This window comes from Aulonocara stuartgranti (genome assembly GCF_965226115.1).
Source record: "Aulonocara stuartgranti genome assembly, chromosome: 4".
Taxonomy (NCBI): Eukaryota; Metazoa; Chordata; class Actinopteri; order Cichliformes; family Cichlidae; genus Aulonocara; species Aulonocara stuartgranti.
Genome location: NC_138942.1, coordinates 34,183,775 through 34,209,883, shown reverse-complemented (window position 1 = coordinate 34,209,883; position 26,109 = coordinate 34,183,775). Strand labels below are relative to the sequence as shown.

At 39.4% G+C, this 26,109-nt stretch overlaps 2 protein-coding genes across 6 annotated transcripts in view; one reads left to right on the top strand and one right to left on the bottom strand.

The window, feature by feature from the left end:
• Positions 1–741: 741 nt before the first annotated feature.
• On the top strand, positions 742–2,575 carry LOC309705946 (uncharacterized protein). Of its 2 annotated transcripts, XM_082532031.1 has the most exons (6): positions 742–896; positions 1,219–1,442; positions 1,618–1,765; positions 1,871–1,980; positions 2,213–2,314; positions 2,402–2,575. In XM_082532031.1, the coding sequence occupies exons 1-6, from the start codon at positions 854–856 to the stop codon at positions 2,519–2,521; spliced, it is 747 nt and encodes a 248-aa protein (XP_082388157.1). In that variant the 5' UTR covers positions 742–853; the 3' UTR covers positions 2,522–2,575. The 2 variants fall into 2 exon arrangements, with proteins under 2 accessions (XP_082388157.1, XP_082388156.1); XM_082532030.1 differs by having other exon boundaries at positions 2,213–2,575.
• Positions 2,576–13,205: 10,630 nt separating this feature from the next.
• The window catches only part of LOC309704685 (uncharacterized protein), a 31,925-nt gene continuing 19,021 nt past the window's right edge, over positions 13,206–26,109 (bottom strand). For 3 of the 4 annotated variants that reach the window (XM_082530040.1, XM_082530038.1, XM_082530041.1), the window contains exons 9-14: positions 22,383–23,090; positions 19,185–19,202; positions 18,739–18,836; positions 17,068–17,109; positions 16,794–16,841; positions 13,206–15,167 (exon numbers count right to left, since the gene is read on the bottom strand). In XM_082530040.1, coding sequence (XP_082386166.1) covers positions 15,117–15,167; positions 16,794–16,841; positions 17,068–17,109; positions 18,739–18,836; positions 19,185–19,202; positions 22,383–23,090 — 965 coding nt within the window. In that variant the 3' untranslated portion in view covers positions 13,206–15,116. The other variant, XM_082530039.1, reaches the window with a different exon arrangement.

Sequence of the window (26,109 nt, the reverse complement as noted above, 5' to 3'; positions counted from 1 at the left end):
TTGTATAACTTGTTTACTTGTGGTGTATCTGAATACAAAGTATTTTGGAATGTTAATGTCTTGTATTTCTTTTTAATGGGTAGATGTTAGAAATATAACACCTTGAAAAGTGTTAATTTAAAACTCAAAAGAGTGGACAGATATAGACACTTTTCTAGTGTTAAATTTAACACTCACAGTGTTAATTTCACACCAGCGATTTTGCTGCAGCTCCCGTTTCTGCTCGGAGACAGCTCGTACTTTTCCACTCTCCTTTTTCTCCCTCCTCGCGCTCAAAGACACATAACAGGTATGGCAGTCCATTCTCCCTGCAGCACAGACTACACTGCCCATGAGGCTACATTCTTTAGGACTGTAGCACTCTGCCTGTTGCCTTCATATTAAATCATTTTTTGAATAATAATTCTTAAAAATGTTTCTTCATGTCATTATGTGGGCCACAAGTAGGGGTGACATGGGCCAGGAGATTGAGACCCAGGCATTAGAGCCTCTTAATGCCTGTTTTGTTTGTCTATCACAAGTAGAGAGGGCATAGCCTAACATATGAAACAGGAAAGGACTGCCATGTAATCCATTTATTTCAACAAAGTAACTGTATTATGAATACAATACCACCTTTTTAATCATGAGTGATGTATCTTATCATCTTTTAATTTTTACCGTTTGTACCTGTTTGGAGCATGTTGATAAAAAGCTAATGAAGAGACTCTCCAATGTCAAATGTCCAAGGAAAGACAAAAAACCTCCTGCGAAGAAGCCAAGAAAGGATGGGAATGAAAGCGTTGCAAAAAGTGACAGCAGTGGGGAGTCCAGTGCATCAACTATTATTCTAGATAAATCACCAGTTAGATCGATGGGCACCCCAGTGCACCACCAGGATGGCAGTGATGAAGAATGTAAGTATAATATGATGCACCCTCTTATTACAGCCTGAGTGTAAATGTGGTTTGGACGATACTTTTTGTTTTTTTGTTAAAAATTCTGCTAACAATGGAACACAATTACTTCACTGTTTATCTTGGAGTCTTTGTGTTCCATTTAATAGTGACAACTTCACAGGATTAATGAACAATTTTAAGATAGGTGGTTAGTTAATTTGTTGATCTAATTTACAGATATATTTTGGTATTTTTGTTTTATTGTTTTGCACCAATAACATATATATAAAGCCTTACTGTGGCAATAAATGATTTGCACACCTCTGCTCTGTGTGTTTAGCTGGTTCAGCTGACTTCTTTGACAGCCAAAAGACCCAGGCAAGACACTACAATACACTTCAAGAAATATACAAGCCCAAAAAACCAAACAAAGCTGCTGTTACCCAACTGCTGAACCTGGAGTTTGAGTCTAGAAGACAATTCATTAACTCTGATGCTATAAAGGAGCAGGACAGAGCAGTGAAGATACTAGAGGCATATCCTTGTTTCAGAGAACTGGACCATGTAAGCCGCACTTATTTCTTTTAGCCATCCTGTTATTCCTTTGGGGACATTTTGATATGATTTTCAAATTTCTTAAATACTGGCCCTCATGTTTAAATTGTTATCACTTATTGTCAAGACCAGATACAGAGCTAGACAGATCTATCTCAGTTGGGTTTCTGTCTGTATTTTTCAGGTCCTTGATGAGCTGCGGAGAATTATTCAACCATCCAACTTGAAATACATTTCTGAGATGAAGGATAGATGGGAAATCTTCTACTCGAAGGTGCAGTTTTATGGTGTCATGAAGAAAGTTATGAAGCCGCCAAAAACTTTGGATGGAGGTAATGCTACAGTATCTTGATTTGTCTACATTTATGCTTTGCAGATTACATTATTTGCAATGCTTAATGGTGTTGCCCTGTCTTATTTTTCTTTTTTCAAACCAGTGGAACATGCAGCAGCTGTGTTCAGAGCCCTTCCCGTGCTTTTCCCTTCCAGCACAGTACCACCTAAGAAGCTGGGCATCTGTAGTGAGGCTTTTTTCCATGTCCTAAAGGTAAGGCTGGAATATTCTATGTGTATATATTGTTGAATTTTGCAGTTACTCATGTTTTCATTTTATATATTTTACTGTGGAGTCAGTCAAATATTCTTAAAGTTCAGATCCCCATAACATGTTGATGTTAGTAAAACCTACAAAAAAAGTTGATCTATTTTAAACTCTAATGCAACTCAAAAATTGTGTTTCTTACGGTCTTGTTCTAATCCTCTTTTTTTCTGTCATGTAGACTTCAGAAGACCCTGAAGGCTACCTGCGTCAGCGACCCCTGGCTTGTCCAGTTCTGCTTGTCTCTGAAGGCAACTGCATGATAGCTGTTGGAACCACACCGGTGAGCACTTTTGACCGGAAGGATCTTAATGAGGGACTGCTCTATCTGATGGCATATTACTATGCCCTCCACCTCACATATCCAAAGTGCATTTCCACGCTGCTGTCTGTCTTGCAAACTGAAATACTCAAAGACTCCATCCATGACCGAGATTCAACCCCTTCTTACAAGAAGGCGCTTGGTGAGTGGAAGTCATTCATTGAGTGAGTCTCCCAGATGACAGACTCCATCTGCCTTGTTTATCAGACTCAGTGTTAGTCAGTGAGGTTGTTTTTTTTTTCTTTAGAAAAGTTGTTCAAATGTAAAACACATGTTTGTTTGTGTGGTCGTTAAACTTGTTCTTCTAAAATGTTATGTAATATAGGATTTGAAATAGTGATTGTTTTAAGCTTCAGCAAAATTTATTTTTGATACCAGCCATGAGTGTGTTATACTGTTATTATTCATGTTAAGAGTATCTGGAATATGCACTTCTTATATTGGCCATGTTACACAGTACCCTGTTGAAATGTATAATTTTAGACATGATTCTCCTGGAACAGACCTCAGTGAGTTACTGACCCATTGCTGTGTCAATAAAAGCGCAAAAACTAAGAGTGCTTTTGCTGTCTTAATTTAAGATGAATTCCCTTATTTTTAGTAGCTTTTTGAAGAGATGGTGTCTTATTCTCAGGAATTTTTGCTGATTATTGTTCTCAGAGTCGAAACATAATTCTTATAGTTAGCTCAATCAAGAAAGAAACAATTCAGTTTTAAGAAAATTTGTCCTATAGTAAGGTGTTTTTTTTAATGTGAAAAATCTAAATTAAGGTGTAGAATCTTAAAGTAAGCAAATAATTCTTGAAAACAGCTTGTTCAAGAAAGCATAATACTCATTTTAGGTAGATATTTTCTAAATATCAAAGTGTCTTTTACTTATAATAAGTCACATTTTCTTCAAATAAGCATACATTTTAGACAATTTTGTCTAGTTAAAAGGCATATGGCAGTTAGATTAATTTGCTAGTTTTAAGAATTCTAGTCAAGCAACTTTTGCTTACCCCATTGGCAGATTTTTTTTGCTCAAAACAAGAAAATTTTGTCAGATTTAAGAATATTTAGCGTGTTTCAAGTATAGCTGTTTTTGCAGTGCAGCCATTGACCAAATTTAGGCTTACTGATACATTTGGGTGAAACCAACCATTCCAATGTAAGGAACAAACACCCACCGATATATAAATAAAGACCAGGGCAGTCACAGAGCTGCGAGTCTCAGAGCCCTCACTCTCAGTGCGAGTGCTCTGTGCTGCCCTTGTATACAAGTAAAACTGTGTTTCTCCTCTCTGATTCTCAACTGAAAAAGTGTTTAAGAATGCATCTCTTGACAGTCTCTTATATATAATACATTTATACATACAGTGTCAAAGGAACCTGTCTTTGAATGAAGATTTAAGGTGACAGGAAATATAAATAAATACTGAAGCTCAGTATTTGAAACAGAGTTCATTCACTGCTGTAATAACTAATAATGATTGAAATAATAACTTATTATATTTGCATCACCAAAGTGAGATGACTTTAGTCTCATGAACAACATTAGCTAATTGTTATTTACTAGCTAATCTTAAATGATTGTTCAGTACAGAAGTGAAGCCCAATAATCATGATTTCACAGTCCTGTGGTCTCAGCCTCAGATACTTATCAAATCAAAGCTCATGTAGAAACAAACAAACAAATGAACAAAAGATTTTCTCCTTTATTTCTGTCAAACAAAGCTGTATGAAACGTTTCCAGCAGTTAGTGTCATGGTTGCTAGGCAACCTGGGCAGCGCAACGGAGGCTAGACCGTCCCATTTCAGAAGCCTTGCACTTCCAGCCTTAGCAGTCTTTGAGTACGCGGCCCGTGTGGACCGTCAAGGCTGCGTACTTTAAGGCTGCAGACCCTGAATTGGGATACAGCCAACATGTCCTGAAGTTCTCCAGAGGCCTGGTAATGAACTAATCACGTGATTCAGGTGTGTTGACCCAGGGTGAGATCTAAAACTCAGGGGTTTGGGAAGCGCATCTGTAACCGGAAGGTCGCCAGCCAGTTCGATCCCCGGGCTCTCTGTCCTGGTCGTTGTGTCCTTCACCTGCCACCTACTGGTGTTGGCCAGAGGGGCCGATGGCGCGATATGGCAGCCTCGCTTCTGTCAGTCTGCCCCAGGGCAGCTGTGGCTACAACCGTAGCTGCCTCCACCAGTGTGTGAATGCGAGAGTGAATGAATAGTGGCATTGTAAAGCGCTTTGGGTGCCTTGAAAAGCACTATATAAATCCAATCCATTATTATTATTATTATTATTAAAACCTGCAGGGACACCGGCCCTTGTGGACGGGGTTTGGGGACCCCTGGTGTAGATGAATCCTTAATGTGACTGTTTCAATTAAAGAAATGTTTTTGTTTGATTTTTCTTTTTTATTCATTTCTTATTTATTACTTGGTTTTAAATATAGCTTTTTATACACTTTACAAGTCTGGCTCCTGTGCTCAGATATGTTCACCGGGTCCGTTCTATTATCTGCTTACATTTTTCTCTTTTCAGTCTGGACATTTTTGTTCCACACCAAGGAGTATGTATGGGAATCATAGATACTTGTCTAAACTCACATCTACACATTCAAAAACAAAACAAAAAAACTCCTACTCAGTCTCTATTACAAACACAATAAATAAAGTGGTTGGCTTAAAAAATATATAAAAATAAAAATTTTTACATAAACAAAAACTAAAATATATTCCACAAATGCATCAAAAGCCAAAAACTGAAAACACAGAACAATGTCTACAGTCTTCCATATGTGAGGGACAGATATGTGGGATAATTACACATACACAAGAGTGGACCAAGTAAAGTGCTATACAAATACAGACCATTTACCATATATAAGAGTGAAATAACGTGACAGTATGAAAATGAAAACGTGCAGAGAAGACCGCTTTTTTCACATCTCTTTGTTTTTGCAGTGATTTATGAAAATAATAAAAGCATTGCGGTAGGTAATTTTCTATTTATACTTCCATGAAACACAAACACATTCGATGGATGTATGAGGACTGTACAGTGAGAACTTATCTAGAACAACTGTTAACAGATAAGATCACATTTTAGGGGTAAAGCTAGCACAGCTGGCTTAGAAAAAGGTAAAAGTTCAATTTTTTATGGTGGCTTCGCTTAATGTGCATTGTGCAATAAAAAAATAATAATATTTAATTTTTTTTAGGCACTTTTAGCTTTTCAGCTGAAGCTTTATCACAACATACTTAATACATACAAGGAATAGAAAAAAAGCCACCAAACCTTTCCCCAAATATGCACACATGAACAGAGGCAATTAGTCCATTAGCCATAAAAACGTAACTTTTTTCTTTTGCAGTCGCACTAAATATAGTAGTCTGCACAGTGGAACACTTGAACACACAGAGACACACACATATATATGTTTACTCACTACATGCATAATCTGTGTCTTTGTGTTTAAAATTATTCTAAATATGACAAAAAACCAACTCGTTATTGTTCGTGTTAAAACAGATTTTCTGCAGTGCACTTCTTCTGGTAAGACTTTGGGCACTTAAAACCAGCACAGCAGTAAAACATTTTGCATGAGGCGGACAGAAAACAATCTTGATGTGCGACTGCAGAGCAGTTACATGAACAGGCATGCTGCGGCTTGTTTGGTCCCACTCTTCTTCACATTGGAAGCTTATCCACCTTTGGGCGCAGAGGCCTTCACAGACCACCTTTACTTCACCTGGACTGTGTAAGTCCAGATCTGTGTAAGGCAGATCCTCATATCCAGATTTATCCAGATTCTCAGCAGCTCAGAACTTCTAATGGTGTGTTCTATTTGGGCAAGGGCTTTAAATTATGGTGTTTTCAGGTGAATTTATGATGATGGAACTCTCGGGCGTCTGTATGACAAAGAGAAAGAGAAAAGCACTTAGTCAAGTGTGTCTTGTTCTAATCCTCTTTTTTTCTGTCATGTAGACTTCAGAAGACCCTGAAGGTTACCTGCGTCAGCGACCCCTGGCTTGTCCAGTTCTGCTTGTCTCTGAAGGCAACTGCATGATAGCTGTTGGAACCACACCGGTGAGCACTTTTGACCGGAAGGATCTTAATGAGGGACTGCTCTATCTGATGGCATATTACTATGCCCTCCACCTCACATATCCAAAGTGCATTTCCACGCTGCTGTCTGTCTTGCAAACTGAAATACTCAAAGACTCCATCCATGACCGAGATTCAACCCCTTCTTACAAGAAGGCGCTTGGTGAGTGGAAGTCATTCATTGAGTGAGTCTCTCAGATGACAGACTCCATCTGCCTTGTTTATCAGACTCAGTGTTAGTCAGTGAGGTTGTTTTTTTTTTCTTTAGAAAAGTTGTTCAAATGTAAAACACATGTTTGTTTGTGTGGTCGTTAAACTTGTTCTTCTAAAATGTTATGTAATATAGGATTTGAAATAGTGATTGTTTTAAGCTTCAGCAAAATTTATTTTTGATACCAGCCATGAGTGTGTTATACTGTTATTATTCATGTTAAGAGTATCTGGAATATGCACTTCTTATATTGGCCATGTTACACAGTACCCTGTTGAAATGTATAATTTTAGACATGATTCTTCTGGAACAGACCTCAGTGAGTTACTGACCCATTGCTGTGTCAATAAAAGCGCAAAAACTAAGAGTGCTTTTGCTGTCTTAATTTAAGATGAATTCCCTTATTTTTAGTAGCTTTTTGAAGAGATGGTGTCTTATTCTCAGGAATTTTTGCTGATTATTGTTCTCAGAGTCGAAACATAATTCTTATAGTTAGCTCAATCAAGAAAGAAACAATTCAGTTTTAAGAAAATTTGTCCTATAGTAAGGTGTTTTTTTTATGTGAAAAATCTAAATTAAGGTGTAGAATCTTAAAGTAAGCAAATAATTCTTGAAAACAGCTTGTTCAAGAAAGCATAATACTCATTTTAGGTAGATATTTTCTAAATATCAAAGTGTCTTTTACTTATAATAAGTCACATTTTCTTCAAATAAGCATACATTTTAGACAATTTTGTCTAGTTAAAAGGCATATGGCAGTTAGATTAATTTGCTAGTTTTAAGAATTCTAGTCAAGCAACTTTTGCTTACCCCATTGGCAGATTTTTTTTGCTCAAAACAAGAAAATTTTGTCAGATTTAAGAATATTTAGCGTGTTTCAAGTATAGCTGTTTTTGCAGTGCAGCCATTGACCAAATTTAGGCTTACTGATACATTTGGGTGAAACCAACCATTCCAATGTAAGGAACAAACACCCACCGATATATAAATAAAGACCAGGGCAGTCACAGAGCTGCGAGTCTCAGAGCCCTCACTCTCAGTGCGAGTGCTCTGTGCTGCCCTTGTATACAAGTAAAACTGTGTTTCTCCTCTCTGATTCTCAACTGAAAAAGTGTTTAAGAATGCATCTCTTGACAGTCTCTTATATATAATACATTTATACATACAGTGTCAAAGGAACCTGTCTTTGAATGAAGATTTAAGGTGACAGGAAATATAAATAAATACTGAAGCTCAGTATTTGAAACAGAGTTCATTCACTGCTGTAATAACTAATAATGATTGAAATAATAACTTATTATATTTGCATCACCAAAGTGAGATGACTTTAGTCTCATGAACAACATTAGCTAATTGTTATTTACTAGCTAATCTTAAATGATTGTTCAGTACAGAAGTGAAGCCCAATAATCATGATTTCACAGTCCTGTGGTCTCAGCCTCAGATACTTATCAAATCAAAGCTCATGTAGAAACAAACAAACAAATGAACAAAAGATTTTCTCCTTTATTTCTGTCAAACAAAGCTGTATGAAACGTTTCCAGCAGTTAGTGTCATGGTTGCTAGGCAACCTGGGCAGCGCAACGGAGGCTAGACCATCCCATTTCAGAAGCCTTGCACTTCCAGCCTTAGCAGTCTTTGAGTACGCGGCCCGTGTGGACCGTCAAGGCTGCGTACTTTAAGGCTGCAGACCCTGAATTGGGATACAGCCAACATGTCCTGAAGTTCTCCAGAGGCCTGGTAATGAACTAATCACGTGATTCAGGTGTGTTGACCCAGGGTGAGATCTAAAACTCAGGGGTTTGGGAAGCGCATCTGTAACCGGAAGGTCGCCAGTTCGATCCCCGGGCTCTCTGTCCTGGTCGTTGTGTCCTTCACCTGCCACCTACTGGTGTTGGCCAGAGGGGCCGATGGCGCGATATGGCAGCCTCGCTTCTGTCAGTCTGCCCCAGGGCAGCTGTGGCTACAACCGTAGCTGCCTCCACCAGTGTGTGAATGCGCGAATGAATGAATAGTGGCATTGTAAAGCGCTTTGGGTGCCTTGAAAAGCACTATATAAATCCAATCCATTATTATTATTATTATTATTATTAAAACCTGCAGGGACACCGGCCCTTGTGGACGGGGTTTGGGGACCCCTGGTGTAGATGAATCCTTAATGTGACTGTTTCAATTAAAGAAATGTTTTTGTTTGATTTTTCTTTTTTATTCATTTCTTATTTATTACTTGGTTTTAAATATAGCTTTTTATACACTTTACAAGTCTGGCTCCTGTGCTCAGATATGTTCACCGGGTCCGTTCTATTATCTGCTTACATTTTTCTCTTTTCAGTCTGGACATTTTTGTTCCACACCAAGGAGTATGTATGGGAATCATAGATACTTGTCTAAACTCACATCTACACATTCAAAAACAAAACAAAAAAACTCCTACTCAGTCTCTATTACAAACACAATAAATAAAGTGGTTGGCTTAAAAAATATATAAAAATAAAAATTTTTACATAAACAAAAACTAAAATATATTCCACAAATGCATCAAAAGCCAAAAACTGAAAACACAGAACAATGTCTACAGTCTTCCATATGTGAGGGACAGATATGTGGGATAATTACACATACACAAGAGTGGACCAAGTAAAGCGCTATACAAATACAGACCATTTACCATATATAAGAGTGAAATAACGTGACAGTATGAAAATGAAAACGTGCAGAGAAGACCGCTTTTTTCACATCTCTTTGTTTTTGCAGTGATTTATGAAAATAATAAAAGCATTGCGGTAGGTAATTTTCTATTTATACTTCCATGAAACACAAACACATTCGATGGATGTATGAGGACTGTACAGTGAGAACTTATCTAGAACAACTGTTAACAGATAAGATCACATTTTAGGGGTAAAGCTAGCACAGCTGGCTTAGAAAAAGGTAAAAGTTCAATTTTTTATGGTGGCTTCGCTTAATGTGCATTGTGCAATAAAAAAATAATAATATTTAATTTTTTTTAGGCACTTTTAGCTTTTCAGCTGAAGCTTTATCACAACATACTTAATACATACAAGGAATAGAAAAAAAGCCACCAAACCTTTCCCCAAATATGCACACATGAACAGAGGCAATTAGTCCATTAGCCATAAAAACGTAACTTTTTTCTTTTGCAGTCGCACTAAATATAGTAGTCTGCACAGTGGAACACTTGAACACACAGAGACACACACACATATATATGTTTACTGACTACATGCATAATCTGTGTCTTTGTGTTTAAAATTATTCTAAATATGACAAAAAACCAACTCGTTATTGTTCGTGTTAAAACAGATTTTCTGCAGTGCACTTCTTCTGGTAAGACTTTGGGCACTTAAAACCAGCACAGCAGTAAAACATTTTGCATGAGGCGGACAGAAAACAATCTTGATGTGCGACTGCAGAGCAGTTACATGAACAGGCATGCTGCGGCTTGTTTGGTCCCACTCTTCTTCACATTGGAAGCTTATCCACCTTTGGGCGCAGAGGCCTTCACAGACCACCTTTACTTCACCTGGACTGTGTAAGTCCAGATCTGTGTAAGGCAGATCCTCGTATCCAGATTTATCCAGATTCTCAGCAGCTCAGAACTTCTAATGGTGTGTTCTATTTGGGCAAGGGCTTTAAATTATGGTGTTTTCAGGTGAATTTATGATGATGGAACTCTCAGGCGTCTGTATGACAAAGAGAAAGAGAAAAGCACTTAGTCAAGTGTGTCTTGTTCTAATCCTCTTTTTTTCTGTCATGTAGACTTCAGAAGACCCTGAAGGTTACCTGCGTCAGCGACCCCTGGCTTGTCCAGTTCTGCTTGTCTCTGAAGGCAACTGCATGATAGCTGTTGGAACCACACCGGTGAGCACTTTTGACCGGAAGGATCTTAATGAGGGACTGCTCTATCTGATGGCATATTACTATGCCCTCCACCTCACATATCCAAAGTGCATTTCCACGCTGCTGTCTGTCTTGCAAACTGAAATACTCAAAGACTCCATCCATGACCGAGATTCAACCCCTTCTTACAAGAAGGCGCTTGGTGAGTGGAAGTCATTCATTGAGTGAGTCTCTCAGATGACAGACTCCATCTGCCTTGTTTATCAGACTCAGTGTTAGTCAGTGAGGTTGTTTTTTTTTTCTTTAGAAAAGTTGTTCAAATGTAAAACACATGTTTGTTTGTGTGGTCGTTAAACTTGTTCTTCTAAAATGTTATGTAATATAGGATTTGAAATAGTGATTGTTTTAAGCTTCAGCAAAATTTATTTTTGATACCAGCCATGAGTGTGTTATACTGTTATTATTCATGTTAAGAGTATCTGGAATATGCACTTCTTATATTGGCCATGTTACACAGTACCCTGTTGAAATGTATAATTTTAGACATGATTCTCCTGGAACAGACCTCAGTGAGTTACTGACCCATTGCTGTGTCAATAAAAGCGCAAAAACTAAGAGTGCTTTTGCTGTCTTAATTTAAGATGAATTCCCTTATTTTTAGTAGCTTTTTGAAGAGATGGTGTCTTATTCTCAGGAATTTTTGCTGATTATTGTTCTCAGAGTCGAAACATAATTCTTATAGTTAGCTCAATCAAGAAAGAAACAATTCAGTTTTAAGAAAATTTGTCCTATAGTAAGGTGTTTTTTTTATGTGAAAAATCTAAATTAAGGTGTAGAATCTTAAAGTAAGCAAATAATTCTTGAAAACAGCTTGTTCAAGAAAGCATAATACTCATTTTAGGTAGATATTTTCTAAATATCAAAGTGTCTTTTACTTATAATAAGTCACATTTTCTTCAAATAAGCATACATTTTAGACAATTTTGTCTAGTTAAAAGGCATATGGCAGTTAGATTAATTTGCTAGTTTTAAGAATTCTAGTCAAGCAACTTTTGCTTACCCCATTGGCAGATTTTTTTTGCTCAAAACAAGAAAATTTTGTCAGATTTAAGAATATTTAGCGTGTTTCAAGTATAGCTGTTTTTGCAGTGCAGCCATTGACCAAATTTAGGCTTACTGATACATTTGGGTGAAACCAACCATTCCAATGTAAGGAACAAACACCCACCGATATATAAATAAAGACCAGGGCAGTCACAGAGCTGCGAGTCTCAGAGCCCTCACTCTCAGTGCGAGTGCTCTGTGCTGCCCTTGTATACAAGTAAAACTGTGTTTCTCCTCTCTGATTCTCAACTGAAAAAGTGTTTAAGAATGCATCTCTTGACAGTCTCTTATATATAATACATTTATACATACAGTGTCAAAGGAACCTGTCTTTGAATGAAGATTTAAGGTGACAGGAAATATAAATAAATACTGAAGCTCAGTATTTGAAACAGAGTTCATTCACTGCTGTAATAACTAATAATGATTGAAATAATAACTTATTATATTTGCATCACCAAAGTGAGATGACTTTAGTCTCATGAACAACATTAGCTAATTGTTATTTACTAGCTAATCTTAAATGATTGTTCAGTACAGAAGTGAAGCCCAATAATCATGATTTCACAGTCCTGTGGTCTCAGCCTCAGATACTTATCAAATCAAAGCTCATGTAGAAACAAACAAACAAATGAACAAAAGATTTTCTCCTTTATTTCTGTCAAACAAAGCTGTATGAAACGTTTCCAGCAGTTAGTGTCATGGTTGCTAGGCAACCTGGGCAGCGCAACGGAGGCTAGACCATCCCATTTCACAAGCCTTGCACTTCCAGCCTTAGCAGTCTTTGAGTACGCGGCCCGTGTGGACCGTCAAGGCTGCGTACTTTAAGGCTGCAGACCCTGAATTGGGATACAGCCAACATGTCCTGAAGTTCTCCAGAGGCCTGGTAATGAACTAATCACGTGATTCAGGTGTGTTGACCCAGGGTGAGATCTAAAACTTTGGGAAGCGCATCTGTAACCGGAAGGTCGCCAGTTCGATCCCCGGGCTCTCTGTCCTGGTCGTTGTGTCCTTCACCTGCCACCTACTGGTGTTGGCCAGAGGGGCCGATGGTGCGATATGGCAGCCTCGCTTCTGTCAGTCTGCCCCAGGGCAGCTGTGGCTACAACCGTAGCTGCCTCCACCAGTGTGTGAATGCGCGAATGAATGAATAGTGGCATTGTAAAGCGCTTTGGGTGCCTTGAAAAGCGCTATATAAATCCAATCCATTATTATTATTATTATTATTAAAACCTGCAGGGACACCGGCCCTTGTGGACGGGGTTTGGGGACCCCTGGTGTAGATGAATCCTTAATGTGACTGTTTCAATTAAAGAAATGTTTTTGTTTGATTTTTCTTTTTTATTCATTTCTTATTTATTACTTGGTTTTAAATATAGCTTTTTATACACTTTACAAGTCTGGCTCCTGTGCTCAGATATGTTCACCGGGTCCGTTCTATTATCTGCTTACATTTTTCTCTTTTCAGTCTGGACATTTTTGTTCCACACCAAGGAGTATGTATGGGAATCATAGATGCTGTCATGAATCGCTGTGCGGCAGGCAGGAGTTGGACCCAAAGTGCAGGACTCACAGACTCAGGGAGGTGAACTCAAAACTCAGCTTTATTTGCTGGCAGGGAAAAAACATACAAACTAATCTAAACTGGGAACTTGGAAAACTCACAGAGAGACACACAGGGAGATCCACACAGCATGAGGGATGATGCAACACTGACTCAGAGAAACACAGGGTTTAAATACACTGGGAAGTAACGAGGGGAATGAGACACAGAAGGAGGGCACAGCTGGGAGAAATCAGGACTGACGAGACAAGCAAAGCAGGACGCATTCACATGAGACACAGACCATCAAAGTAAAACAGGAAGTATCACACAGAGACGCGAACTTGACACAGTGGAGACAGCAACTAAGAAATACAGAGACATAAACCATAAGGCAGAGGTCTAAGAACCAAAATACACAGGGAAATACTCAGCTGGGAACACAAGAGACTAGACTAGAGAGAGTAACAAAAGACCAACCATGAGAACATAATGCACAATGCAGAGTGACAGAAAACAAGAAACTCAAACATGCAAAGACACAATTACACAGAACAGAGGGGGCACAGAGAGACATGAAGGGCAAGGGATCAAAACTAGAAGCCATAGAATAAATCACACACAAGTACAATAATCACAAAGAACTAAAAACGCTGGGTCAGGAGACCCAGGACCGTGACAGATGCTTGTCTAAACTCACATCTACACATTCAAAAACAAAACAAAAAAACTCCTACTCAGTCTCTATTACAAACACAATAAATAAAGTGGTTGGCTTAAAAAATATATAAAAATAAAAATTTTTACATAAACAAAAACTAAAATATATTCCACAAATGCATCAAAAGCCAAAAACTGAAAACACAGAACAATGTCTACAGTCTTCCATATGTGAGGGACAGATATGTGGGATAATTACACATACACAAGAGTGGACCAAGTAAAGCGCTATACAAATACAGACCATTTACCATATATAAGAGTGAAATAACGTGACAGTATGAAAATGAAAACGTGCAGAGAAGACCGCTTTTTTCACATCTCTTTGTTTTTGCAGTGATTTATGAAAATAATAAAAGCATTGCGGTAGGTAATTTTCTATTTATACTTCCATGAAACACAAACACATTCGATGGATGTATGAGGACTGTACAGTGAGAACTTATCTAGAACAACTGTTAACAGATAAGATCACATTTTAGGGGTAAAGCTAGCACAGCTGGCTTAGAAAAAGGTAAAAGTTCAATTTTTTATGGTGGCTTCGCTTAATGTGCATTGTGCAATAAAAAAATAATAATATTTAATTTTTTTTAGGCACTTTTAGCTTTTCAGCTGAAGCTTTATCACAACATACTTAATACATACAAGGAATAGAAAAAAAGCCACCAAACCTTTCCCCAAATATGCACACATGAACAGAGGCAATTAGTCCATTAGCCATAAAAACGTAACTTTTTTCTTTTGCAGTCGCACTAAATATAGTAGTCTGCACAGTGGAACACTTGAACACACAGAGACACACACATATATATGTTTACTGACTACATGCATAATCTGTGTCTTTGTGTTTAAAATTATTCTAAATATGACAAAAAACCAACTCGTTATTGTTCGTGTTAAAACAGATTTTCTGCAGTGCACTTCTTCTGGTAAGACTTTGGTCACTTAAAACCAGCACAGCAGTAAAACATTTTGCATGAGGCGGACAGAAAACAATCTTGATGTGCGACTGCAGAGCAGTTACATGAACAGGCATGCTGCGGCTTGTTTGGTCCCACTCTTCTTCACATTGGAAGCTTATCCACCTTTGGGCGCAGAGGCCTTCACAGACCACCTTTACTTCACCTGGACTGTGTAAGTCCAGATCTGTGTAAGGCAGATCCTCATATCCAGATTTATCCAGATTCTCAGCAGCTCAGAACTTCTAATGGTGTGTTCTATTTGGGCAAGGGCTTTAAATTATGGTGTTTTCAGGTGAATTTATGATGATGGAACTCTCGGGCGTCTGTATGACAAAGAGAAAGAGAAAAGCACTTAGTCAAGTGTGTGCTTGACTGGCGAAACGCATGGCTGATAATTTTTAATGGAGGTTTCTGTGGCAGAGTGACTGTAGTCAGCTCTTATCAGTCCCAAAGATCTGACTGAGTAGTCCATATCTTTGGGTAAGCTTTCAAATGGAGCATCCTGGGCTGTGTATTTGAACTGTGATCTTTTCCCAAAACCTGAGTAGTTTTCTTGCTTAGACCTCCATGTATCAGACAATACAATAGAGATAGAGGTAGTCAGTAAGTGAAAGTACATTTAAAATAAAAAGTCCAAAAGACATGCTTCAAACTAAATGACTGCGTTGAAAGTCTTTTTCACACCGTGATTTCTTTGGACTGTTATAAAAGCGTACATCTTTTATAACTTTATGAAAACAAGTATTTGGTGCACAAGTTTGAATTTATTTTGGACTTTCTCTAATCCGCACTGTGTCAGAATTATACATGCGTGCTCCAATATATAGATCAGCCACCCTCATTAATATTAATGTAAATGTCCTTTAGCCACATCAACCAAGTGCTTTTCATAGCCAAGAACGGTCTTATGGCTGGATATCTGAACCCTCTCCTTGACCAAACTGGTAGAGTCATTCGTGTCAAATTCTGTAGAATTTTAGCTTTAAATATCACACATACTTTACATACTACATACTGACATTTTCAGTGGCCTTTCTTGCCATCAAAATAAACCTGGATCTGTAATTTGGGACATTTAAAAAAATGTCTGCGTGCTTGCTAGTTGAAAATATGTAAAAGAAAGATATTTAAACAGACACTGGTAAAAAATAATAGTAAAAGTCAGCTTGTGATCATCTCTGATCAACAGCCTTATTAAATGCAGAGTAGTTTGGGCCCATTAGCAGGATTCATCATGTCATCACTTAAAGACCAGTTACAATAGAAACAGAGGTGAGAGTCAAGTTACAAAAAAATAAAAAGCCAGTTAAAATGAATGTGAAGTCCAAAAGACACGCATCAAACAAAATATCCGTGTTGTGTCATGTGGCCTAAATCTTTTTTCACGTCGTTGGCAAAGATGTTGTGGAAATTTGGGGACTCCTGCAGAAACCCATATTTGAACAGACTCAATAGAAAGACTTGCAAAAGTCAGCTGGTGATAATTTCTGAATGGTGTATTGCTGAATTTCACAATAATGCAAAATAAAACAGGTAGATTATTTTTCAACATGAAATTGTTAGTCACAAAAAATAAGAAAATGCTACTTTTGTCTAACGTTTTTTTAATCAGCTCCTCACAAAGGAAACTTAACCCAGTGATCTGTGCGTTTCTTCCCAGCTGAGAGAAGTCCAGTATCGAGCACATAAGCAGACACAGTTTTGTTTTGTTTTGTTTTGTTTTTTTACCTACAGTTGTTGGAAAAATAGATTTTTGTAGTTACAGCTGGACCTCTGCTGACAAAAAAAAAAAAAAAAAAGCACACTTAGTGGGAACAAATATCAAATCAGTCAAGGCTGTGTTTCCATTCGGGTCTTGTCTGGTCTCATCAGTCAAGGAAACCACGTGTTTGAAACATTAAGTCTTTTACAGGCACCGTTTATGAAAGTAGTAGTACAGTAAAAATTACCGTTAATAAAATGGGACCCTCTTCAACATCCCTGGGAAATGTGTTTTGCTAAAAAGAGAAGAAAATAATACTGTTAAAGCAAAAACACGCAGACCAGGGTTTAACACAAAGTTGACTCTCTACCAATGTTAAGAAACAGATAAATCACTTCTGTTGTTCTTATTAATGAAATGTAATATCTAAGTAAGACTATCAAATAACTGCAAGTTTAGTTGTATCCTAATCCTCTGTGCTTCAGTTACAGTGAGTTAGCATCCACATTCTACAAAAATACCTGCATCTCTGTCATTCTTACTTCTTCCCTCAAGTTTGGAATCTGAAGCAGAAATGAAACAGAAGCCATGGTCAACCTTCATTTCCGCATCAATGTGACAAATTTGTGCTATTACATAAAAGGTTTAACACTCTGTCATACTCATGTTCTCACAGAAACTGATTCAAATCAAAAATCTACGTGTAAAACTCTCAAGTTCCCTCGCTTGCGTGTGACTTTCAACTTGCAAGTACAAATTCGTTTAAGTCGATTGGTCTTTGGATTGTTAAATTTGTGGTTGCCATGACAATCAGAAATCAGATGAGTTTGGCTTACTCAGCTTTACTGAGCTTCAGGTCCTGGAAGGGTGATACAGTTTGAAGCTGGAGGATCTCTATATTAATATCCCATGAGGCTCATACAAGCTAGGTCCCTTAACTTTCGGTAGCTGTTGGAAAGATAAAGTTGTGCTATACCAGTCAGAAATACCATTATTACTTTAGTATTACGTTAACACAAAGTCAGGGCTCACCCGGGACCTTTGCTGTGAGTCACACGGTGCAGCATAAAGGCCCTTTTACAACAGATACGGCATGCGCTGCACTCATCGCTAACTAAGAGTGAAGGATCCAACATTTGTTGCGCTGGCCGCTGTCGTTTTTTTGCAGCAGCTCTTCGTGTACTAGATGCGCCTGCTCCTTGTCGTTTCAAAACATGTACCTCTCTTACTTTATATCCTCTACAAGAAGTTGTGTTGTATTATGTTGAAATGTTCAATAAAACACGTATCGCTCATTCATAATGAAGAAAGCTTTGTAACTGTCCCGACTAGTGAGGAGTCTGTTGTTTCCACAGCACTGCTCTCCCCCTGAACTGAGCAGTTGAAAAGGCTCTGGGTCTGTATAAACACATAAACCTGTGACTCAAAAAATTTACCGAACTCAGACACGCACAAAATGTTTTCATTCGTGGTGATGAAGGAAAACACTGGCACATGAAAGGGCATTTACCCTTCAAGGGCCTGAGGCTAAGTAAAGCCCACCCATCTGTTATCTGATTGGATTGTTAAATTTGTTACATGACATTGACCGATCTGCTGAAAGGAACCGGGTCAAACTTCATAACTGCAAGTTGAAAGTCACACACAGCCTTGAGAGCAGAGTTTTACACATAGTTTTTTGCTTTGTATCTGTAGCCAGACCTCAACAAAAATATTTGTAACTTGTGTAAATAGTTTTTACAAACTCATAAATTCTCATCGATCACAAACATAAAATTTTCAGATATTTTGGTTTACAAAGTACTCAGTCCACAACTACACATTGTGATTTACAAGTACAAAATATTTATGACCACAATGTGAGCCCATATATGTCTGGGTACATGCTGCTACGCCATTCTTTAAGCCACATGTATCACACACACGGCCCAGGGCCCAGAATCAGTCTGGCAAAGACTCTAACCGGAGTCTTCAATCATTTTGTTTTTCAGTGGGGTTTTTTTTGTTTTTTGTTTTTTTAAACAGGAAATGTTGGTAAATTTATGGAATTACCCTCTTTTATCTGGAATTTTACACATTTATTTATTTTTATCAGCATTTGCTGTCCTGCTTTATTGTATTAAATTAAATGTGTAGTTGAACATCCTTACATCCCTGCATTAAGCAACATTCACATCTGAGCTGCCACTCACCTGCTGAATCTGGTTACGCATGTACAGATAAATTGCCATGGGGACAATGATGTTCGTCATGATAAGAACTCCTATTAAAATCTTTTGGATGTCACTTCCTGTTTGAGAAGAAGTTGAACATGTATTAATTTTCAAAGTAACACTCCCTTGATAACACATATTTATGCATGAATAAAGTTTTTAAAGTGCATGAACTATTAATTTTTGTCTTGTTTTCTATAGTGTGGCCAATCTGTAAGATTCACACATTTAATAAATATCGTACATGCTATATGGTTGTTTTAAAACAATTATGTTGAATTCTGTATTTGTTTTATCAGTTTTTGGAACCTGAAAAAGAAAATGAGGACTTGGGCTCTTTTGGAATGTCGGTACTACAACAAACTTGTCAATATACATTTTACTGAAGCAAAGAATAAATAAATAAACAAAAAACACAAGCTTACCCGTTTCTTTTTCTGAACCTATGAAAAAACAGGAAAGACTGTATGAGAACATCTGCAAACTAAACGTGTGTCGAGAGTATTGCGGTTTGTTTCTTTCAGTACATAGCTTGTTATAGAATGTTAATTATAATGCCAGTGCAATCTTGTTAATATATATAATTGTATCAACCCAAATAAACACTAAAATATTAATAAACAATAAAAATGAACTAAAACTATACAAGTGGACTTGGAGAAGGCATTCGACCGTGTCCCTCGGGGTGTCCTGTGGGAGGTGTTGCGGCAGTATGGGGTGTCTGGCCCATTGCTACGGGCCATTCGATCCCTATACAACCATTGCAAGAGCTTGGTTCGCATTGCCGGCAATAAGTCGGACTCGTTCCCGGTGGGTGATGGGCTCCGCCAGGGCTGCCCTTTGTCTCCGGTTCTGTTCATAATTTTTATGGACAGGATTTCTAGGCGCAGCCAAGTGGCGGAGGGCTTTCGCTTTGGTGGCCTCAGAATCTCATCTCTGATTTTTGCAGATGATGTGGTTCTGTTGGCTTCATCGGGTGAGGGCCTCCAGCTCGCACTGGAACGGTTCGCAGCCGAGTGTGAAGCAGCGGGAATGAGGATCAGCACCTCCAAATCTGAGGCCATGGTTCTCAGCCGGAAAAGGGTGGAGTGCCCACTCCGGGTCGGGGATGAGTTCCTGCCCCAAGTGGAGGAGTTCAAGTATCTCGGGGTCTTGTTCGCAAGTGATGGGAGAAGGGAGCCGGAGATCGACAGACGGATTGGGGCTGCAGCTGCAGTAATGCGGACGCTGCACCGGTCCGTCGTGGTGAAGAGGGAGCTGAGTGTAAAAGCGAAGCTCTCAATTTACCGGTCGATCTACGTCCCTACCCTCACCTATGGCCACGAGCTGTGGGTAGTGACCGAAAGAACGAGATCGCGGATACAAGCGGCAGAAATGAGCTTCCTCCGAAGGGTGGCTGGCCTCTCCCTTAGAGATAGGGTGAGAAATTTGGCCATCCGGGAGGGGCTCAGAGTAGAGCAGCTACTGCTCCACATCGAAAGGAGCCAGCTGAGGTGGTTTGGGCATCTGACAAGGATGCCCCCTGGGCGCCTCCTGGGTGAGGTGTTCCAGGCATGTCCCACCGGGAGGAGGCCCCGGGGCAGACCCAGGACACGCTGGAGAGATTATATCTCTCGGCTGGCCTGGGAACGCCTTGGTGTTCCCCCGGATAAGCTGGAGGAGGTGGCTGGGGAGAGGGAGGTCTGGGCCTCTTTGCTTAGGCTGCTGCCCCCGCGACCCGGCCCCGGACAAAGCGGATGAAGATGGATGGATGGATAAAACTATACAAGTACAACTGCAAATTAAAGTAACTCTTAATTTCAGTATCAAAAGTATATTCAAAAAACTTACAAATTCCTCCCTGTGAACCTATGGGAGAAAGGAAAGACTATGAGTACAATCGCAAGGAACGGTTTTTAAATCAGAGTACAGCATCAAGTTAGTTAAACTGATCTGTTCAGCTGTAAGTACCAGAGGGGGGATGTGGATCAGTTTCATCTGCTTTAGTGTTAAAGAAATTGACGACTGGTGCACTACAAGGGCAGCAATGAGAGATAATGGTTTCACATGTGGGGGACACTTTTCCCTTCTCATCTTTTCTTACTGTTTGTTCACTAGTTTTGCATTTGGCTGCTGGTAGCATGAGGCGATATGGATACAGAGGTTGCACAGGCAGTTCATCTCATCCAGGATACGTGTTATTGTCAGAAGGTTTGCTGTGTCCCAGCACAATCTCAAGAGCATGGAGGAGAATCCGGGAGATAGGTTTTTACTCTAGAAGAGCTGGACAGGGACAGAGAAGATCCTTAACTCATCAGCAGGGCAGGTATCGGCTTCTTTGTGCCAGGAAGAACAAGATGAGCACTGCCAGAGCTACAAAATGACCTCCAGCAGGTCACTGGTGTGAATGTCTCTGACCACAAAATCAGGAACAGACTTCATGAGGGTGGCTTGAAGTTCTCTAGTGGGCGCTGTGCTCACTGGCCGACACTCCGGAGACTAATCATCATATCCTCCTATAAGATCTCACATCATTAGATGTTTCCAGGTCCAAACTTCTCTTCAGCTGCCAAACTCAAACAAATACTGCGGGCTTCACTGAGAGTTAAAATCTGTCTAAATTATTTCATCTTCAATATAATGATCAGTGTGGCTGCTCTACTAGATGAAACAATAAAGCTTAACATCCAGGCATCCCTTAAAAACAGGATTTATGAAATTTATGAAATATGAAATTTAACAGAGTTAGAAGTTAGCAGGGAGTTAGGGTTAGGGTAGATGGTTAGTTTCCATCTAAAGATGATACACCAGGTTCTTACTGAGGGATTTTTGAAAAATTAAAATGTACAGCTCTGCTGTCGCTTCAGACATATATAAAGACAGTAAAATAAACAGCAGTAAAGTTTGTAGGGTTACTGAAGTTAGCTCTGTAGCCAGCCACCGTTATATGCCAGCAAGCCTATGGATAGCATAATATAAACACATTATCACAGTAATGCTGGAGGATGAACAATCCCCCCCCCCCCCCCCCCAATAAAAGTGAAAAAAACAATACAAAACATCGGGTCCCTGATCCCAATCACATAACAGAAAAAGGATGAAAGACGACCAAACTTCAGCCAGGAGAATACCTGATATAATCTATCCACAATACGAGGTTAGTCATTAATATACTGCTGCATGGTTTTGGATATAATATAATTCCTGATCCTCAGCTGCCGTTAAGGTTTCAAAAACGGAGCTTTAAAACATGCTGCAGATGAATAGTTGTAATAAAACCTCAGAGGCCAACAGTGATTACTGACTATTTTTCAAGGCCTGTTAAAAAGAAAATAGTCTTGTTGAACACTGTGTAGTTTGCACCCAGAACCTGGACCAGGACTTGAACACAAAAGCGAATCTAAGTCCCTACCCTCACCTACAGTCATGAGCTTTGGATTGTGACTGGAAGATCGAGACTCCGAATACAAGCAGTGGTAATGAGCTTGCTCCAAAGGTGGCTGGCCTATCAGATTAGACTCTCTACTCGTGCATGTGGAGAGTTTTTCAGAATCATTGTTAAACTTAAGTTATTTATTTGAACTAAAACTATTACAATATATTTTCCATGACACATCAAATAAAGTTCTATTAACGTAACTTACGTGAATTCACCAGGAATGATGCTGCTGTTGTACTTGTTGTTGACGATGTCGTTGATGGTGCTGTTGTTTTTGTTGTTGATGCTGTGCTTGGGTTTTTTGTTGTTACTTCAATGGTTGGTGTTGCTTCGATGGCTGGTGCTGTTGATGATGTTGCGTCGATGGCTGGTCCTGTTGGTGGTGTTGCTTTAGTGGTTGGTGTTGTTGGCAGTGGTGTTGATGGTGTTGCTTCAATGGTTGGTGCTGTTGATGGTGTTGCTTCAATGGCTGGTGCTGTTGATGGTGTTGCTTCAATGGCTGGTGCTGTTGATGGTGTTGCTTCAATGGCTGGTGCTGTTGATGGTGTTGCTTTAGTGGTTGGTGTTGTTGGTAGTGCTGTTGATGGTGTTGCTTCAATGGTTGGTGCTGTTGATGGTGTTGCTTCAATGGCTGGTGCTGTTGATGGTGTTGCTTCAATGGCTGGTGCTGTTGATGGTGTTGCTTTAGTGGTTGGTGTTGTTGGCAGTGGTGTTGATGGTGTTGCTTCAATGGTTGGTGCTGTTGATGGTGTTGCTTCAATGGCTGGTGCTGTTGATGGTGTTGCTTCAATGGCTGGTGCTGTTGATGGTGTTGCTTCAATGGTTGGTGCTGTTGATGGTGTTGCTTCAGTGGCTGGTGCTGTTGATGGTGTTGCTTCAATGGTTGGTGTTGTCGGTGAAGGTTTTGGTGGTGCTGTTGGTGGAGGTGGATTGAGTAAACACAAGAGTTTGTAGCTATTTTTTTTCATGTGTTAATTATGTTAGCGGTCATAAAATTACATTTTTGGGGAAATTCTAGACTGTTTCCAAATTAATTATTTAAAATTCAATATCACTACTTATATTTAGTTTGAATAGAAGGGTAATTTAAAAGGCTGGTGTAAGTACTACAGAAACTGCTGATCTCCTGGGATTTGCATCTATACAGTGGGGCAAAAAAGTATTTAGTCAGCCACCGATTGTGCAAGTTCCCCCACTTAAAATGATGACAGAGGTCAGTAATTTGCACCAGAGGTACACTTCAACTGTGAGAGACAGAATGTGAAAAAAAATCCATGAATCCACATGGTAGGATTTGTAAAGAATTTATTCGTAAATCAGGGTGGAAAATAAGTATTTGGTCACCTCAAACAAGGAAAATCTCTGGCTCTCACAGACCTGTAACGTCTCCTGTAAGAAGCTTTTCTGTCCCCCACTCGTTACCTGTATGAATGGCACCTGTTTGAACTCATCATCTGTATAAAAGACACCTGTCCACAGCCTCAAACAGTCAGACTCCAAACTCCGCCATGGCCAAGACCAAAGAGCTTTCGAAGGACACCAGGAAAAGTATTGTAGACCTGCACCAGACTGGGAAGAGTGAATCTACAATAGGCAAGCAGCTTGGTGTGAAAAAATCAACTGTGGGAGCAATCATCAGAAAATGGAAGACATACAAGACCACTGATAATCTCCCTCGATCTGGGGCTCCACGCAAGATCTCATCCCGTGGGGTCAAAATGATCATGAGAACGGTGAGCAAAGATCCCAGAACCACACGGGGGGACCTGGTGAATGACCTGCAGAGAGCTGGGACCAAAGTAACAAAGGTCACCATCAGTAACACACTACAACGGCAGGGAATCAAATCCCGCAGTGCCAGACGTGTTCCGCTGCTGAAGCCAGTGCATGTCCAGGCCCGTCTGAAGTTTGCCAGAGAGCACATGGATGATACAGCAGAGGATTGGGAGAATGTCATGTGGTCAGATGAAACCAAAGTAGAACTTTTTGGTATAAACTCAACTCGTCGTGTTTGGAGGAAGAAGAATACTGAGTTGCATCCCAAGAACACCATACCTACTGTGAAGCATGGGGGTGGAAACATCATGCTATGGGGCTGTTTTTCTGCCAAGGGGACAGGACGACTGATCCGTGTTAAGGACAGAATGAATGGGGCCATGTATCGTGAGAGTTTGAGCCAAAACCTCCTTCCATCAGTGAGAACTTTGAAGATGAAACGAGGCTGGGTCTTCCAACATGACAATGATCCAAAACACACCGCCCGGGCAACAAAGGAGTGGCTCCGTAAGAAGCATTTGAAAGTCCTGGAGTGGCCTAGCCAGTCTCCAGACCTCAACCCCATAGAAAATCTGTGGCGGGAGTTGAAAGTCCGTGTTGCTCGGCGACAGCCCCAAAACATCACTGCTCTCGAGAAGATCTGCATGGAGGAATGGGCCAAAATACCAGCTACTGTGTGTGCAAACCTGGTAAAGACCTATAGTAAACGTTTGACCTCTGTTATTGCCAACAAAGGTTATGTTACAAAGTATTGAGTTGTATTTTTGTTATTGACCAAATACTTATTTTCCACCCTGATTTACCAATAAATTCTTTACAAATCCTACCATGTGGATTCATGGATTTTTCTTTCACATTCTGTCTCTCACAGTTGAAGTGTACCTCTGGTGCAAATTACTGACCTCTGTCATCATTTTAGGTGGGGGAACTTGCACAATCGGTGGCTGACTAAATACTTTTTTGCCCCACTGTAACTGTCTGTAGGGATCACAGAGAGGACCCTTCTGTGAAGGGTTGCACACTGACCAGTACATTTAAAACATGACACTGTTTTACAAATGACTGTTGTCCACTCGAAGAGACCAGATCCTTAAAAAACTAGAACTTTCTGTTACAAAATGCTTATTTAGCTATTTGACAACAGTTTGGTGTTCTCTAGCACAAAACAAAGAAAAACTTACTAACAAAACTTGAATTGTCATTGAAATGTTAATCTGAACAGATAATACTTAGTAAATATGATCAAATATGTATTTTGTCCATGTGTGAAACTCAAAGCTTCTGTAAAGTCAAAATATTTTTTACGAAAAAAAAAAAACCCTTGGAGGTTTCTTTAAACATTTTTCTTGAATGGATGGAGTCTGACTGCGTTTAATCTCATTTTTGGGCAAAGAATAGAAAGACAACAGCAGCTGTCAAGCACTGAAAAAAAGGTGAAATATTCGTCTTTTGCAATAAAATGTCAGTGTCTGGTCTGCGCTTCCACAGGCCCCACTGGTTTTGAAACTTATTCCCGTTAACGAAGTAAGGAAGCAAGACGAACAGTTCAACCGGTTTTTCACATGCTAGTAAGGGAAGGATCTCAGAGCAGCCCTTCTGCCCTCAGTCTCAGACCACTTCAAAGAACCATCACCCCATAGCAGCCTTTTATTCTGTTACACACAGTTTACACAAACACCCATTGTAAATCCCCCCATGGTCACAAAAGGTTAAAAAAACTGTGTGTGTGTGTGGGGGGGGGGGGGGGAGTCAGAAACAAGAGAATGCCTTTAATCATATAGTTCGAACTAAGACTTACAAATTTAAGTCTTACAAATTTAAGTGACACAATGACATTATTTAACAATTTTAACCTGACAGTCAGTAGCACTGTACGTGTATGTGTGTCCTCTTTTAGATGTGTTTTAGTTTTTCTGCTTTTAATGACTAATCTTGGTCGAATTTAACGTTTATGGCCATATGAGGGTCATTTGGGCGTTTTTTGTTTTTGTAAAGTAAATTGTCCTGACTTCTTTGAGAAAACATCTCTCTGTATATCTGTATATCTTCTGTCCTGTACCTTTAAAGTGATATTTACTTGAAAAGCTGCACTAAGAGCAGCAGTCTGTCCACAACGTGGAAGTCAGAGAGAATGCATGAAGTAGCAAAAAAATGTT